The sequence below is a fragment of the Chanos chanos genome, chromosome 7 (genome assembly GCF_902362185.1).
Source record: "Chanos chanos chromosome 7, fChaCha1.1, whole genome shotgun sequence".
In the NCBI taxonomy this organism is placed as follows: domain Eukaryota; kingdom Metazoa; phylum Chordata; class Actinopteri; order Gonorynchiformes; family Chanidae; genus Chanos; species Chanos chanos.
The window spans coordinates 29,558,298-29,574,307 of record NC_044501.1 but is presented as its reverse complement, the minus strand read 5'-3'; the positions used below and the strand labels follow the sequence as shown (position 1 = coordinate 29,574,307).

Here is a 16,010-nt window from a genome sequence, read left to right as displayed (position 1 = left end):
AATCGTTTTATTCAAGTCTTAAAAGGACACGTTAGTAATAAAGGGTAATAAGGGTAATAAAAGATTTGCAGGTGCGCTCCCTTACGCTGCTGGTACAGACAGGAGTGGCATTGTGGAAACCTCTCATGTTGAGGAAGCAGGTGGCCATGTTCATAGCAAAGGCCTTTATGAAGCATCAGCACACAACTCAGCACGTCTCCCTCCTCTTCAAAAGAATCCATTCACTCTGTCCTCTCTTCTCCTGGGCAGCCCCCCTTTTCTCCCTTCTAATGCTGGGATTAAGGAAAAAAACGTGCGCGCGCACACACACACACACACACAGAGAGGAAAGGAAGAGAAGAGTGTCATTCATGGCAGAGAGCGGAAAGGTGAAATGCCAGCTCACTTTTCAGCCTCACTCTTCAATCTGGACGAGGGCCAGAATGGTTCCTCCGGCTGAGGCCCGGCCCGACACATTCTGCTCCTTACCCCTTTCCTCCTTCTTTCCCCCTGCCGACACATGTGTACTGAATTCCATCCCAAAGCACAGAGGCCCAGGAGGGGTATGGGAATGAGGGAATGCACTGAAGGGCAGGGAGGTGGGTTAATAGGAAACAAGAGGAGGGGGGTGTTCCAGATTGTTTGCAGAACGAGAGCCAAGTTACTGCATAATGAGACAGCCAGTGCAGAGTTTAAGAGAAGGTGTGTCTTTCACTAAAAAGAAAAAAAAAAAAACCTCACACCAACAGACGTCAATACCTCCCTTTGTCTTCATTGACAGCTTTGTCTGAAGGAAAGTCCTGAGTTCGCACATTCACAGTGAATAGAGGGGCTTATTACAAATTACGCCCTGTAAAATGAAACAGTGTAAATAGAGACTGTGATGTCACGAAGGCAGTAAATTAAGATGGGGAGTGGCGAGAGAGAGAGAGAGTCTATGGGAAGAGTAAGTTGTGAAGTCTGACAAAAAAATAAATAAATACAATTTATATGAGTAGAAACAGGAATATCTGCCAAGTCCTGAATCTGTACCATCTGTAAAAACACAGGAAATTAAATTCCGCCAAGATGAAAGTTGACAAGCACATAGATGTCTAGAGTGAGAAAGAGAGTACAAGTGAGAGAGAGAGAGGGAGAGAGAGAGAGGAGACATTTCCAGTACTCCAAATAAAAGAAATGACTAACTCTGAACAACAAAGCACAATTTAAAAAAAAGCCAAATTAAATCAGGGCTTGTAACAAAAAAAAAAGAAGATGGTCCTCATTTGGAAGTCGCATTGTATAAAAGCGTCTGCTAGATGAATAAACGCAAATGTGTAAATGCAAAAAAACAAAATAAGACAAAACAAAGTCATCTTCCATGATAAATGTGTTGTTCACAGATCTGTTGTTTATTAACCTTCAGAGTTCCATAACCCAAAAATTCATAGTCAGGTATACAACGGAGGACCAAAAGGCTCACGGAGCTATCAAAGCAGAAAATGTAAGATCTGATCTGACCATTTTCACACTACTTTCATATAAATCCAGGGGTTCGTATCCAAGGAATAAAGCAGAGGATTCATATCCTCTGACCATTTCACTACGTGGAAATGAGATCCTGAAGAAAAAAAAAAAACCTACAGTAATATACATTCAGGTTAAAGCAGTCACTGAGTTGAGTGTTATCAGTGTTAACAGGTCCATTCAGTGTGAACATTGAGTGTGTTCAGTTCAGGTGGACTCTTTATCAGCAAACATCACCGAGTCAGGTTTACTGAATCTGGTTCATTAAATTGAATTCACCTGTTCAGATTCACCGAATTAAGGTTCATTAAGTGTCATATTCGGTGAATTGTTCACTCAAGATTCCAGTCGCTCAAGTCAAGAGTCTGGTTCACTGAATCAGGTTGAATCAGTATCTAAGAGTAGTTCACTCAGCCAGGAGGTTCCTGGCTTGCTGAGTCAAACTGATATTTGACTAGGTGCTGTTCGCTTGCTCTTGTTCAAACAGAGCCATGGCCAGGTGTGACCGCGAGGCTAGTCCCTCCAGGTTACTGAGCACGCAACGGTGGTAAATGTCCTCACTGAAGCGCGGGTTGCAGGCCCGATGAACGTACTTCTGCACCAGCGCCGGTTCCACGGCGCGGAACACGTGCAGGTTCGAATAGCGCACAAAAACTTCGTAGACATCCATGCTCTCCATGAGTTCGTCGTTGTCCAGGATGTCTGCCGCCATCTTGTTGCGGGCGGCCATGTAGTCAGCATTGTAAAAACAGGCCTCGTCGAAGACGTGCCGGTCAAAGTGCCCGTCGCGCAACGCCTCTGACGTGTAGGAAGAGGACGCAGCGGACGGCTGCTGGTCGCGGTAAACCAAGGCTGGGCTGTACTCCTGGAAGTGGATGGGGAAGAAGACTTGCCAGTTGCTGATGGCATTCATCCTGCAGCGGTTGAGGAAGTCGGCGTTGACCTCGGTCCACACGCTAGCCAGGAAGAAAAGAGTGTCCACTGGATGCTTCTTGGAGATGATGTCCATCAGCTTGACCTGCGAGGGTACCTCCGTCTTCACACTGATCCACGGGATCTTGACGTCGCTGTAGCGCTTCTCGACCTCACCAATCATAGCCTTGATGCCAGCGAACACGTCTGTGTGGCTAACACGCTGGGCGTCAAAGGGGTCGTAGACAAAAAGGAAGGTTAGCAGCGCGTTGTCCCTCGTGTCCAACGCGTTCATCACGTACATATCCAAGAAGTTGCCCACGTGTTCCTGCTCACGGGCAGTGACCGGTAGGATGACCTGAACGCGCGTGGCCTCCGTCACGTACGGCATTGGGATGATCTCGATGGCACTGAGTGGCCGCAGCAGCCCCACGCGCTTGGCAATGACCTGGCTGTGACCCTTCTGAGTGAAGGCTTCCAACGCCAAGTCCAGAAGATACTCCATCCCACGGGTGGGGTCGAAGCGCCGGTACCCGTTAAGTAGGCGCTGCTTGCGGAAGCGTAGCTGCGGCTGATACCGCTCGTTCAGACGCTCCACGGCTGTCTCCAGGATGGCGTTGACGTCGGCGCGGTCTACCCCGCGCAGTTCACATTTTGGCGAGCCGTCAATGCACGAATAGATGTGCTCCTCTGTGAAGTATTCCCAGTTTATGACCTCGAAACGTGTCTTGGGCCGGAAGGGAGGGTTGACCCCGATAGGCCAGGTGGCTCCTGCCTTCCCCTCTGGAGTTAGCTCACTCAGATTATTAATCTGGACCTGGAAGAGTAAGCAGAAACTTCTGTTATGATAAGAATAGCACCACATTGCAATATATCACGATATGCAAACATCAACTCACTAACTGATCTTAAATGGATACAAAGCTGCTGTGCTTTGAGGCCGTTTACTGCGGTACAAATCAGGAGAGACAGGAGCCAAGACTCAAAGCTGATTTGGCAGGAGCACCTTGACCCTGATTGGGGTATCACTGAGCAGGAACTGCAGGAGTCGCCTTCATTTCCTGTCGCTCTACTTAACTGCATGAAGGCTGATACGTTGCCAGGGTTATCCTAATTTCCTTTTCCTCTGTGCTATTCGATTTGCTAACTGGCCACAGAAGTCTCAGTGTCCGGCCTTGACTGAAAAGTGTTTGCTCAGACCCCTGACACGGCCAGACGGGCAGAGCTATGTGGTCAAACGGAGTGTCCAACGCCGCAGTGAAGATCCCGGTGGAACGACTAGCCACAAGCCACGTCTTCAGGACCTCAGACGGTCTCCTACTCCAACTATTACTCATTCCCTGCTGTGGTTATCCTGAGGAGACGACGGCCTAATATTCCTACAGCCTCGTCTACTGAAGTTTAGGCACGTTCTAAAGCCGGGAGGCAAGGCCGTTCCATTAAGAAATATGCTCGTAGGCCACTGGGAAACTGACCGAAATTACACATTTTGATTCCTTAACAGATGCCTGGCTGTAATTTAGATCTTTAATACAGACCCCATATTATTACTACTATGTTAATAGCGTGTTAATGTTATGCTGAGGGAACAGTTTAGACATTCTCCATATCCAATAAACTCCTTAAACCACCCAAAACATCCAGACCATTCAGGAATTTCGTTTTTCCACACATGTTGAAAGTGTGATGAGGATAAGATAAGCGCTAGCAGGAGGGAAAAACTGCTTGAGGCTAACATTCCAGCAATAATCACCATTTTGTGTCAGTCTGGACCAAACTTAACCCTTTATCTACAAGTGTTTGGGAGAAACTCAGCCAGCTCTTTAGGAAGAATTCTCAGTGGAGACTTGCCAAAATAAAAAGTGATAGTTAAACACGGTCATTAAACAGGGAAGGAAACATCACTGTGTTTGAGGTGCCAGTGAGGTAACAGTAGTTTTAAATGACAAAAAAATGGTTTAATTTGACTGTGATGGATTGGCGACCTGTCAAGAGTGTTTCCCTGACTTTTGTCCCAATGAATGCTGGGATAGGCTCCAGCACTCCCCGCGACCATAATTGGGATAACTGGCTTAGATAATGAGTGAGTGACTGAGGGTTCATTTCGATTTTCAGTTATGCCCCTTGCGTCTTAACAGGCAAAATACTGTGAGTGAAAAGGCAGTGATTACAAAGAAGTACAAATTTGTCCCTCCTTACTGTCTTGTTGATTTAACAAGTGCCATTACGCAGGCATTACTGTAAAACAGTAACGGAAAGGAAGTCAAAGCACCACCCAAAATATGATCTAACAGACCAGACACCAGTCAGTTTCTCCGACTTGGGAGAACATTGGGAGTGACAGGCGTATCCGTGAGAGGGGCGGTTGTCTGCAGGTGTTACCCGCTGTCACCTCTCATCAGAGGATCAATTCACACCTATTTGTGTCAGACAGCCAGATTTTCCTGTCTGTTCAAATATCCAATACACTGGGCATGTCTTTGCAAACACAGTCAGCCAACAAAATACACTCAAACAAGTTTCAGGATTAATTTTGGGATGCAGGATATAAATTTTTAAGGGAGTAATTGGTGTTGGGGCTCTGGTTGGCTGAACCTGACACTAAGCTGAACCGTCATGAACCGTTGTCACCCTGAAGGCAAAGTGCAAAGCTAAAAAGGTTGGTAGTGTATCTGCTCACAGAACCAGATGACACGGCATCTCTGCGGAAAACCCCTAAATTAACACAGCGACTGAAAACCACAAACCTTTCACCATATTTTAACACATAAATACATTTTCTGTGTGATACGCGTCACATTCTGTTTACGTTGTTGTTCACAGAATACTCGTCAAACTAATATAAATACTAAAAAGGAGGAGTAAGGTTACCATTTCTCTCCCTAATAATACTTAACATTAGTCTTCAGATAACGTGGTCTTCAGAGTATTTTAGAAGATAAACAGCTAAGGGTAACAGATACACCCTCTCTACCAGTTGGATCTTTTGTGAACTTACCTGGAGCTGTTGGATCTGTGCGTAGGTCCACTCAAGCTCAATCTGGCTGTACCGTTTGTGCAATCGGTACATGAGGCCCGGTTCTGAGACCGGGTGAACAGTGAACGCGTTTTTAAACTGGGCGCTGTCCTCTCTCTCAGGGTCAGCGTTCTTCTGTAGTTCAAAGTAACGGTACCTCATTTCCTAAAAACCACAAACATGCACAGCAGGAGGTGAGAAACACCAAGTCACACTCAAACTTCCTTCACTTCTTGAAATTTTCTTTTGACTCTAAAGGCTAACAGTACTTAGCATTTGTCAACACACTGCTAAAGAATAATAGGGTGCGGTGGTGATCTGGTTGAAAGCGTTTAAAAGAATATGACAGTGACGAGTTTTAAAATGTCATAATTTCCTCATGATATAAAATTATAAGACATATCTGGACACCATGTCAAACCTTTCACCACAGCAAAGATTTCGGTCATTAGAGGAGGCAAATTGACAGAACAGCTGTAACCATTTTGACTGGCACCAGTCCCCCTCTGGGTTAAAAAAGAAAAAAAATTCTACAAACATTAAGGGACTTCTCTAACTTCAAAACGCAAAATTCATCAGATATACTTGACCCAAGAAGGAAATATTACAGAACAACCCCCGAAGCAACCAAATATCACTGCCCTCCCCCCACGAAAACAGCAGGCGACCAAACTCCCCTCGACAAAGAGACGATTCAGTCAAACCAGCACAAGATCTTCCACGGGACACCGGAATGTATGTCTCAGAGTGTGTTCTGGACGGCCATGTGTTTTTTCTCAAAGTAATCGAACAGTAATAGAAGATAAACTAAACTAATGACATAATAGGAAAGGCCAAGTCTCACAGGGCTGTTACGAGTTACAGCTCCTATGAAAAACAACTGTTGCTCAACAAGTTTTTCCGCAGTTTTCTGGTCTCCTCGCTGTTTCGATGCCCTACTCTAATCACACACAGTTTACACAGGTCTTAAAGTAGGTCTACTGTGCTACGCTGACAACTGTTATTCAGTGCTGGGGTGGACATATAATAATCACCCATATAAATTTAATGTTGTGTGCAGATTTGTTGGATCGTTCAATGCTGGTGAGAAAATACTGAATCTGAACTCACATATGATTGTTGTTTACCAGTTATAAGAAACTGTCACTGTGCCACAGGAAAAAATAAAACAAAACAAGGCAAAATCTCATTATTTCTAACAATCTGCAAATGTAAAACCATTACACAGATGGGGCTAATGCAGATACATGCCCCATTCATTACCCTGAATTAGACAGATTAGGTAAATTAATGTTAGGTACACAGTTAAAGCTATACTGGCTTTAGTTAGTTGTTCTGACACAGGTCAAGAGAAACTTCCAGTAACTGCAGTTGAGCTCTGAAGCTTGAGAGTCAAGAGTGCTGTGAGAGAAATAATAAACCAAAAAGAGACATGTGCCCAATTTAACCCCCATCCCAACAACAACAAAAAAAGAAGACTGCAAGTGTGAGAAGAAACGCCCGGTTCTCTTTGTAATCCATCTCACTCTTCATCCCATTTTACCCCTTAGTCTTCCTCACCTGGTGCACCTCTACGCAGGTCAGGCCAACGTAGTCGATGATGCACCGTCCGAGCCACTCGTCCGGCCTGACGCTGAGGATGTCATTGCGACAGGCGTCCAGGTGCGGTTGCAGGCGGGCCAGCAGGCTGCGAGAGAGCAGGTAGCCGTAGCCACCATGGCAGTAGCGCGCTCGCTCGTCGCCCCCGATAAACTCCTCAGCGCGGCCCATGTAGAGGTCCTGCCCGGCGCTGAGGTGACCCACCAGGTCTGTCAGCCTCTCGGCCTGCGTGTACGTGTCGTCCTGCGCCAGGTAGAACCACTCGTACTCGTTGCCGTGGTGCTGGTGAAGGTGTCGCACCGTCTCGTACATGAGCCAGACGGGACGGTCATCGCCGTGGGCGACCACGGCCATGCCGTGAGGGGCCTTCGCGCTGCGGAGACCCGTGAAGAAGAAGGTGCGGTGGAAGTGGTGCGCCACTGTACGGTTGACGGCCACTGCCAGCGTGTTGAGGGTGGTGCGGGAAGTCAGAATGCCCACCAGGAGGCGCTCTCGAATGCCCAGCTCTGTATGGATGTAGCGCGTCCTGAGAGAGGATGAGACAAGCTAAATTAAGCTAAAGTTACCAAACTAAAGTTAGTGTCTCTAAATGCACCTAATGAATCGATATCTAAATCTCATTTAAATCCTTATTTCACTTAGTGACATAAAGCAACAAGGAATTTTCACAATGAAATCTTCACAAAAAAAGGGGGAAAAAATAATGAATCGCAGGGAAGCTCTTCGCCTGCAGTTTTCTCACATTTTGACCCCTCTCATGGGATTTCAAACAGCTGATTCTCAGAAGATGACAGTGGGTTCAACCTCCAAGCAACAAGTCTTAACTCATTATCTGCAGGAATGGAGGATTTAGGGCTAAGGGTTTGACATCAAAACAATCCATAGAGGATTTAAGTTCATTTGAAGCTTACCCGTGGAAAAAAGAAATACCCCACTGACAGTAAATTAAAAAAAAAAAAAGTTTCATAAAGCTTCTGCAGTGTATCTTTACTGCCAGTCAGGCAGGAAGCACAACAGACACCAAACAAGCCAGATCATATCTGCATGGGGCTTTAATCAGCTTAAAAGGAGAACAGAGAAAGAGAGGCAGAGACAGCTACGCAATTCCTCGAGCCTGTACAGCTGAACTGTGGGTTGTTTTTTTTTTAGAGCGCTTCCAAGTTACGCATTCACTTAGTTAATTAGACAGCGTTTGATAAAGTTTGTGTCTAACACAGCCTAAGAAAGCTGTGGTGAGATAGTGGCTGTTCAAAAAGAGGAAACCTCAGAAGAGATAAAAGGCATCCTCCTCTATGCTTCTTATTTATAGATACGTTCATCAACCATCATCTGTCAGCACACAAGCTTGACAAGGAGAAAACGTTATAAATTAATCTTCAAATAAATAAATATATAAATTCTGTAATAAAATGTGAAGATTTTATATGAATTCCAGCAAGGGAAAAAAATAAATAAATCTGGTTGAGAATATCCTCTATCTTATCTTGCTGAGATACGAAATGGCTGAGTAAACATTCAAACAAGCGGTCGATTCAGCTCAGTGGAAGGCAATTACAGGGTCATGACCATATTTTACGCTCTGTAAGACATTTAACACCATTTCAGCCTTTTTTTTTCTATTGGCAAGAGAAAAGACATAGATTATAGCTTTCGCAAAGTTCACAAATCTGTGAAGAATTTAGCTGAATGGAGAAGACGGCATAAAAAAAAAAAACTCTATTGCCTTCCCTAGCATGGAGGTTGGTCCCTGGCCATTGCAATGAACGGCTGTCAGAAACCCGCGGTCTCTTAAGTGGGAGTTGACAGTTTAGTTGCTAAATTTCCACACACATATACCGGCCTATGCCTAAACTGTCATGTGGTGCATCTCAGCAGATCCCGCGTAACATGGTAATTTACATATTGAAACAGTTCCAGGGAATACCAGAAAACCCTAATCTACACAGAAAAGCTATCATTTGATGCCTTGATTAATGCCTAAAGAAGATTCCTCTACATTTTATATGTCATCGTTTTGCATGAGATGTGATTTTGGAGAAGATGTATGAGACAAAAGTTTTTGAGGTTTATTGTGAAAGATATGACAGCAGACAACGTGTCGTTAAAAAGACCAGTTAAATAAGGTCATAATTACTGACTACTGAGGGACATCTGAGCAGATGACTGGGGGAGTGATGACATTGATAGACACTGGGATTTTATGTGCCACTGTACACATATGAATCTGGTCTGAAGTTCAACCATAGACTTGTTCACACTTAGGATATATGGAACTAACAGTAAAAAAAAAAAAAAAAAAAAAAAAAAAGAACTGCATTTTCATTCAAAAGAGTCCAGTGACTGAAATACCTTTTCATAGTTAGTAATAAGAAAATTAAGATTTGGTTCTTTGTGAGAAAGTGTGAAGGGATGATGAGCAAGGTTATGATTTTTGCTCCATTTTAACCACATGATGGTTTGCAGTTTGATGGCTGTTTTGTAACCTCAGCTACAGAATTTGCTGGCAAGAACTGTTTTGAAAACCCAAACCAAAGTCTTTCCACATCCAACCTCCAGACATCTGAAGAAACAGTTCGTTATTTTGAAATGTGTGACCTGAATACAAGGAAGCACTTATTCAGGAACACTTGGCTTTTGCTGTCATAAAGCCATTTTTCCGGTTCCACTGCCTTCAAGCATCTTCTGAAACTGAATTTCCTTCCAAGAACTCATCTTTCAGGAAATAGTGTTTCACACACAGGCAAAAACAGACAAACAGATAGACAGACACACAACACTCTCATACTCACCTGAGAACCTTCTTGTGAGGTTTGTTCGGGTCCTTGTGATAGGGTATGATTCGGGGTTGGAAGTCTTCATTTCCCCCACCCTCCAGGTTACCACCCTGGGTGTCTCTGACATGACTGCCCTGGAAAAGGCCTCCATTACCCAGCTCATCTCTACAGGACTCCTCCGTGTCCCCTTGCGTCCATGACACCATGAGCAGGCTCAGGCTACACCCCAAGGAAAGCCCAAGGATGAGGGGCAGGGCAGGCCGAAACACAGCCAGGAAAGAGGACAGACGCATAGTTCAACAGTAAAGACGAGTATATCTCTCTCTCTCTCGGGTCAGTCAATAGATTACGGTGTCTTACTCTTTATGCAAATACCTCCTGCCACCAATACGCCCGAATTAGGCCACCAGACGATTCAAGTTACAGTTCAGTGTGATGTTTGTCTAAGAAACAAAGCAGACAGAGAACTGCTGACCGTGTAAATAAAGAGTGTCTTTCATTGAGGTTTAAACAGAATTTTCCTCGCTGCTGTGCCCGTCCTTGAATGTTGCTTCAGTGTGGTTTCGAGAGTTTCAGTGGTAGCGACGGTGTTTATCAAAGGCTAAATACATTTGCCTCAAGAGTTTTCGTTCCTGTGGATTCCTGCAATTACAAAAGCACAATACACACTATGAGCCAACAGAAATCTTTAGACAACGCCATTCAGTGGAAATGTAGAAGTGAATGGGTAAGATAAAAACAGTTCGTAAAAGCGTAGGCTACGTATACTCACCCTTGTCCCTTTGGTAAAAGGAAGAATCACGGCTTACGGTGAACGCACAGACGGTTCTACGGTCTAATTAAACGTTTCTCATTCGTAAAGACGAGGACAGCATACAAATATACGCTCCAAATCACGTGAGCCGTTTTCAGGATGTTGTATAGCCTTCTTTATCCTCAGTTATTCAAGCTTTTTCCAGAATCGTCGTATGCGAAATTAAAGCTAACGACCAGCGCAGCTCAAGGCAAAATTTTGACAAGACAGCAGTTCATTCCAAGGCAACACGAAAAGCGATGGCACTAAAATACATTTTAATCTGTAAACAGTTTGATCTAAAATTTAAGAACACAACAAACGCTGACTAGCTTGCTACATCCTTGCAAAAGCGGTAGCTGTGGCCCTTGAATTCAGGAAAGTCTCCTAAACAAAGCAAATTTTCAGTAGAAAACGTCTTTCCTGAGTAAATATAACTGTCAACTATATAATGTCCTGTCAATAATATTTGCTCTTGAAAGAAAGCAAAGCTGTACATTGAACACAACTACCCAGGTTTCCTCTTGGCCAATATAACGTCCCGCTATTCCACACAAAAAGTGGCTGAGTTTAACACGCTCAACGAAATGGTCACTTTTTTAACAAAGTCTCATATCATCCGTAAGCAGTTCTCATCTTTCGTTAACATTGTACTTAGAGTGGTCGGCGGTCGCGATGTCGAAACCGTTTATAACCTTGGAGTAAATGTCCCGAACATCGTCCTCTTCGTACGGCGAGTACCCCATAGATGCAACGGAGGAAGAAAAAGAGATACGCAATGCGTTACAGAGGCCCCCGAGGAAACAGAACATCACATCATGCGTTCCACATATAAACTGGTCACAGCTTAACGCTCTTTCCTTGGCCCCTCTCAATGGAGCCCGGGTAGATGTCCGTCAGTGTGCGTTTCGAACGACTGTTCACAGAACCAACCCTAAACACAGACACGTCACCAGTCGTAATTGATGACCAGCCGAGCAAAGCGCTCGCCCGACCCATCACTAATGGCTGTGCATCCTACTATAAATTAAACGCGGCGATTTCTCAAGCTTATCGCAACATTTTAGAACCGGTCCCTTTCCTACAATAACTATCGCTGCATCGACTTGTTAACCAAGGATACAGGTCGACGCCATTTCCGATTTCGTATCTTCCAAATAAACACGTCATACATCTACTATTGCAGATTTCGTTGTGTCGTTCTCGGCCTGTCGTTCTCAATCGATAAGTGCAAATGTCATTCTGTTAGTGATGAAGTATTTTCAATAGTTTTCCCTAGACCCCCCCCCCCCCCCCCCCCAAAAAAAAAATGAATACAGTCCTCCTCCCTCTTCCTTACCATAGTTTATGAGCTTGTAACTGGTGAACTTATTTTTGCTGACTTGTCAATGTTAACTAGAGAGCTGTTGTATTAGACGACTCCCCGCTTGTGTGTTTTTCCGCTTATGCGCTTCTCTTGTGAGGCGTCTTTGTGATCTGGAAATGTCCCGCGCTTACAATAGGCTATCTAATGCAATTATTGTTGTTGCTGTGTATGAAACACAAGTGTATCATAAAGCAGTGTCAGAATAGTATCTGAGCGAACATATATGCACACCGGAGAGAGAGAACATGGAGAAAATTAACTCTGTTGTTTTAATTTTCATGTTGGACCCTGCGTATTAAACGTAAACGAAGAGTTTAACCTTTCACATATCAACCTTACAATCAACTTTAGCGTTTTGGTCTGAGACAGTTATGAAGTAAATTAGCCTATTGCTTTACAGTTTCTATGGCTCCAGCAGTTTGTCAACCCAGCACTGCGGCAACGGATTCAATTCCCTGCTTTGACATAGCAGAGTCAAGTCACAACATAAGACAAAAAAGAAAGCCAAAATTTTTTTAATTAACATCGATTGTGAATCAAAGCAGTGTTTGACTGACTGTTCTTTTTGATGGACCCCTCAATGAATGTTTTTTCTTTTCCTTTTTTTTTTTTTACCAGCCCCGAGGACCTGCACCTCCCCCTTTTGCTTTTGCTTAACGCTTGCATACCAAACTAACCTTATCAAGATGTTAATGAGTAAGTTACTCAACTGCATGAGGAGTTTTATATCTGGGGCTATAATTTTTCAAATTATACTGCAATAAAAGTAGATCGTAGTTCATGCTGTGAAAAGTTCTCTTCCTCATTTCTCAAAGACCTTGTCTTGCCGATGAACGGTCCAGATGTTCTAGCCAAGCAGCGGACTCCGTATCAGTTGTTGTCTTTTCAAACGAGATTTGTGTGTTTTGCATATGTCAGGGCCAGAATCATTATGATATGATTCAATATAAATGTCTTACAGATGTGGCAACAAAACAATTTCCAGGAATAACCAAGAGGAAAAGTCGCTTTATGCCTCATGTCAGAGTTCAATATTAACGATAGATTACGTTTAAGATGGTGAGAGTAACTGTCACGCTATTTGAGAAAAGATTTAAGTGTGGCCCTTTTTAATGTTTATATGAACTCTCTAGCCGCCACACTGAAATTACTACAGATAAACGGTCCACTGCCGCATCCGTCACTGAGTCTATTTCCGCGGCAATTCACAATGTCTCTACATCCGCAATAGTTTACAGTTACAGAGAAAAGGGAAGTTATACAAGCGCTTATATAAGCTCATTTTATTGAATCAGTCCTTTCCAACTTTGTATATTTCCTCATCGTCGCTGACACGATGTACAAGTTCTGTGCAAGTGCTGCGATCCTGAATGTGGTAACGATCTGTACCAATGAGCTTCTGAACTCAGATCCAGTTCTGAGGTTTTGGAAAAAAAGTCTCTTTAGTGAGACCAAAATGTGGAGCACATGTGTCTAATAGACAAACAAGTATTTACAAGGAATTACTCCACCAAATTAGACCAAACGTTGACTTGCTCGAGGGGATCAGAAAAGGCAGTTGACTGGAGCACTCTTCTGTTAACTCTATGGATAACGCAGACTCAGCGAAGATCCACCGGTTCACACAGTTTGTTCAAACCATGCAATCCCATAACCATCTGTGTAAAGCTGTGATCAAAGTACTTGCTACTGGTCAACTGTGAGCAAGCCTGGATTTCACAAAAGCCGGCAAAGATGGCAAGCAAACGCCCTTGTATACTGACAAATGCCAGGCTACTCATATAAACACAAAGAAGGCACAGAGGGATTTTCTGGAAAGTACCCCCCCCTTTTTTTTCTTTTATTAGGAGTCTGTTCTTCCGTTTCCAAGGGTTTTGCAGCTGCAGAAGTTTATTTATTTAAGCCTGATGTTTCGAAGTGGATGTTTGTGGGTGCTATTTGTTAATGTATTTATTTACATTCATTTGCATATTTGTTTGCTTGTTTTGCAAGATTAACGTACATCAGTATATATTAATGCCTGAAGCTAATTTTCATTTCATGTGAATGTATCTGTGTTAGCAGAAGCTGATTCAACGCTAATTTTGTTCTGAGAACAATTCAGCAGACAATGCGTGCGGAAGTCTAAATGCAAAAAAAAAGAAAAAAATCACACAATATGAAAGGTAGATCCATGGCTCAAAATTTCTCTGCAAGTCAAAACAGGAACTGCCTCTGGACCCGTGGAATCTTATTTGCTCTCACCAGATTATCCTGAGGTAAAAAGAAACATTGCTGGGTACAAAACAAAGAATGTCTCTCAGCAGGGCTGACTGAAAATGTCTGCTCTTTGATAGGCCTTCGAAAGGCTATACTTCATGTACGAAATTTAAGACCACTGATCTTACAATCAGTCGTCCTGTAAAGAAATTCAGGTGCATTTCAAACGCTCCAAACATTCTGACAACAATAACAAAGCAACTGATCAAAGCTTTCAAATCCACAGTGAATAGACGGGCAATAACCTTGGATTATCGTGTTAAGATAGCGGAAGCTATTGTCTTGCCTACTATTTGACACAAAGTCGAAGATTTCCCGAGGGAGGGGGCAGGGTTGACAAATGCTCCATTTGCTGTCAAAAAGAAGTGCATTGTACAAATTGAATCCAGTGTTGCAGGGTGGAGTTCTCTGGTTTAGAAGGATGCCTGACAAAACAAGCCATTCCCCGAGGAGTTCACACACGCGGCTCTGTCTGTTGTCCAAAATATTAGCTGTCGTGATAAGAGACGAACAATCAACATATTTTAATGAAATTATGTCGGGCCACAGCTTCACTGAATCACAGCTGTAAACTTTTTGTTGTGTGAATTCGTCCCAAAATTGGTCTTAGGAAGTCTCCAGAGAGAGAGACGGGACAATAGAAGGTGGCTGATCAGCCATGGAAAAGGCTTATGCCATTTCTCACCAATAAAGTACAAAATTGGAAAACTTTTTCCTGCTAAGAAACCAAAAGGAAGGAGCGCATATTTCTCGTTGGGTTTTTATTTATTTATTTATTTATTTATTTATTTATTTATTTTGTAGAATTTCTCCAGAAAACAAATAAAGATTTGTTGCGAGGAACTGGTCCGGTAAATGAAACATCTTAAATTTTACAGGCATTGTTTCCCCACGTAACACCAGCCTTTTATTTAGAACGCGCAACATGTGGCAGTTTTCTTATGGCAATGCATCAGCGCCATCCAGTGATTGCTTACCGTTCCAAAGAATCAACCCTGCACCATACTCACAGGGACACAGTCGTTGAAGGAGGTCGCGATTAATGTTATGGCAAATATCGCGTTTACAATACGGAAACTACCTACGTACCAATGAAAGACCTTATGGCAATCTATAGGAAAGTATTAGGTACATCACTATGATTTTAGACTGTACAGAATTCCAATGTGGAATGATTGTTTCGAAACAGTCCTCTGTCCACTATGGATCTGACTGAAAAAGGTTCTGCAAGGTATCCGTTTAACAAAATTGCAAATCTAATGATAAAATATAATTTCGCTTCTAGCCATGATGGAGAACGCTTTCGTGTCGCTTGTCCCAAGCGCAGAACTAGCAAGCACTTCATCTCAAATTTTCAAAATCTGAATGTGGGATCCTGTGTGTATGCTACCTATGCTGATCTCATGAGTTTCTGTCCTCCGCTAGAGGTGTCCGACATTTCTGGACGTTTGTCGACCTATCGCCCGGGAAGTTACGTTTGAATCTCATTGTATTCGTTTAAAATGTGCAGACCTCCTCTCATGTAGTGCTACTGTATACTCTCCGTAGTTTTGATTAGATTCATGTCCCTTACTTGTTAAGGTGGAGGTGGGAACAGAAAGACCCTGTAGGCTAATGCAAGAATACGTTTGCTGATGTTCTTCTTGTTGTTATGTTGTTCACAATGATATATGCTTCTGCCCACAAAGAGATCAAAGTTAATTCCAATGGAGTAGAATGAATTTATTTATAAGCTTATGTTATAGTCACGTAATTACATGTGATTAACTTTCCCGAACAGGTCTTACGTTTTCATTTAGGCTATTT

At 43.2% G+C, this 16,010-nt stretch overlaps 1 protein-coding gene across 1 annotated transcript; it reads right to left on the bottom strand.

Annotated features, from left to right (window-relative positions):
* Positions 1-1,939: 1,939 nt before the first annotated feature.
* Positions 1,940-10,079, bottom strand: chpf2 (chondroitin polymerizing factor 2). Its single transcript, XM_030780781.1, has 4 exons — positions 9,802-10,079; positions 6,974-7,538; positions 5,396-5,578; positions 1,940-3,214 (listed from the first exon to the last, which is right to left on the bottom strand). Exons 1-4 carry the CDS (start codon positions 10,077-10,079, stop codon positions 1,940-1,942), a joined length of 2,301 nt encoding a protein of 766 aa, XP_030636641.1.
* Positions 10,080-16,010: the final 5,931 nt, after the last annotated feature.

Coding starts and splice junctions, on each gene's coding strand:
- chpf2 (XM_030780781.1), bottom strand. CDS start 10,079: ATGCGTCTGTCCTCTTTCCTGGCTGTGTTTCGGCCTGCCCTGCCCCTC. Junction 7,539..9,801: donor CCTCACAAGAAGGTTCTCAG/GTGAGTATGAGA, acceptor ATCCTCTCTCAG/GACGCGCTACATCCATACAG. Junction 5,579..6,973: donor CCTGCGTAGAGGTGCACCAG/GTGAGGAAGACT, acceptor TGTGGTTTTTAG/GAAATGAGGTACCGTTACTT.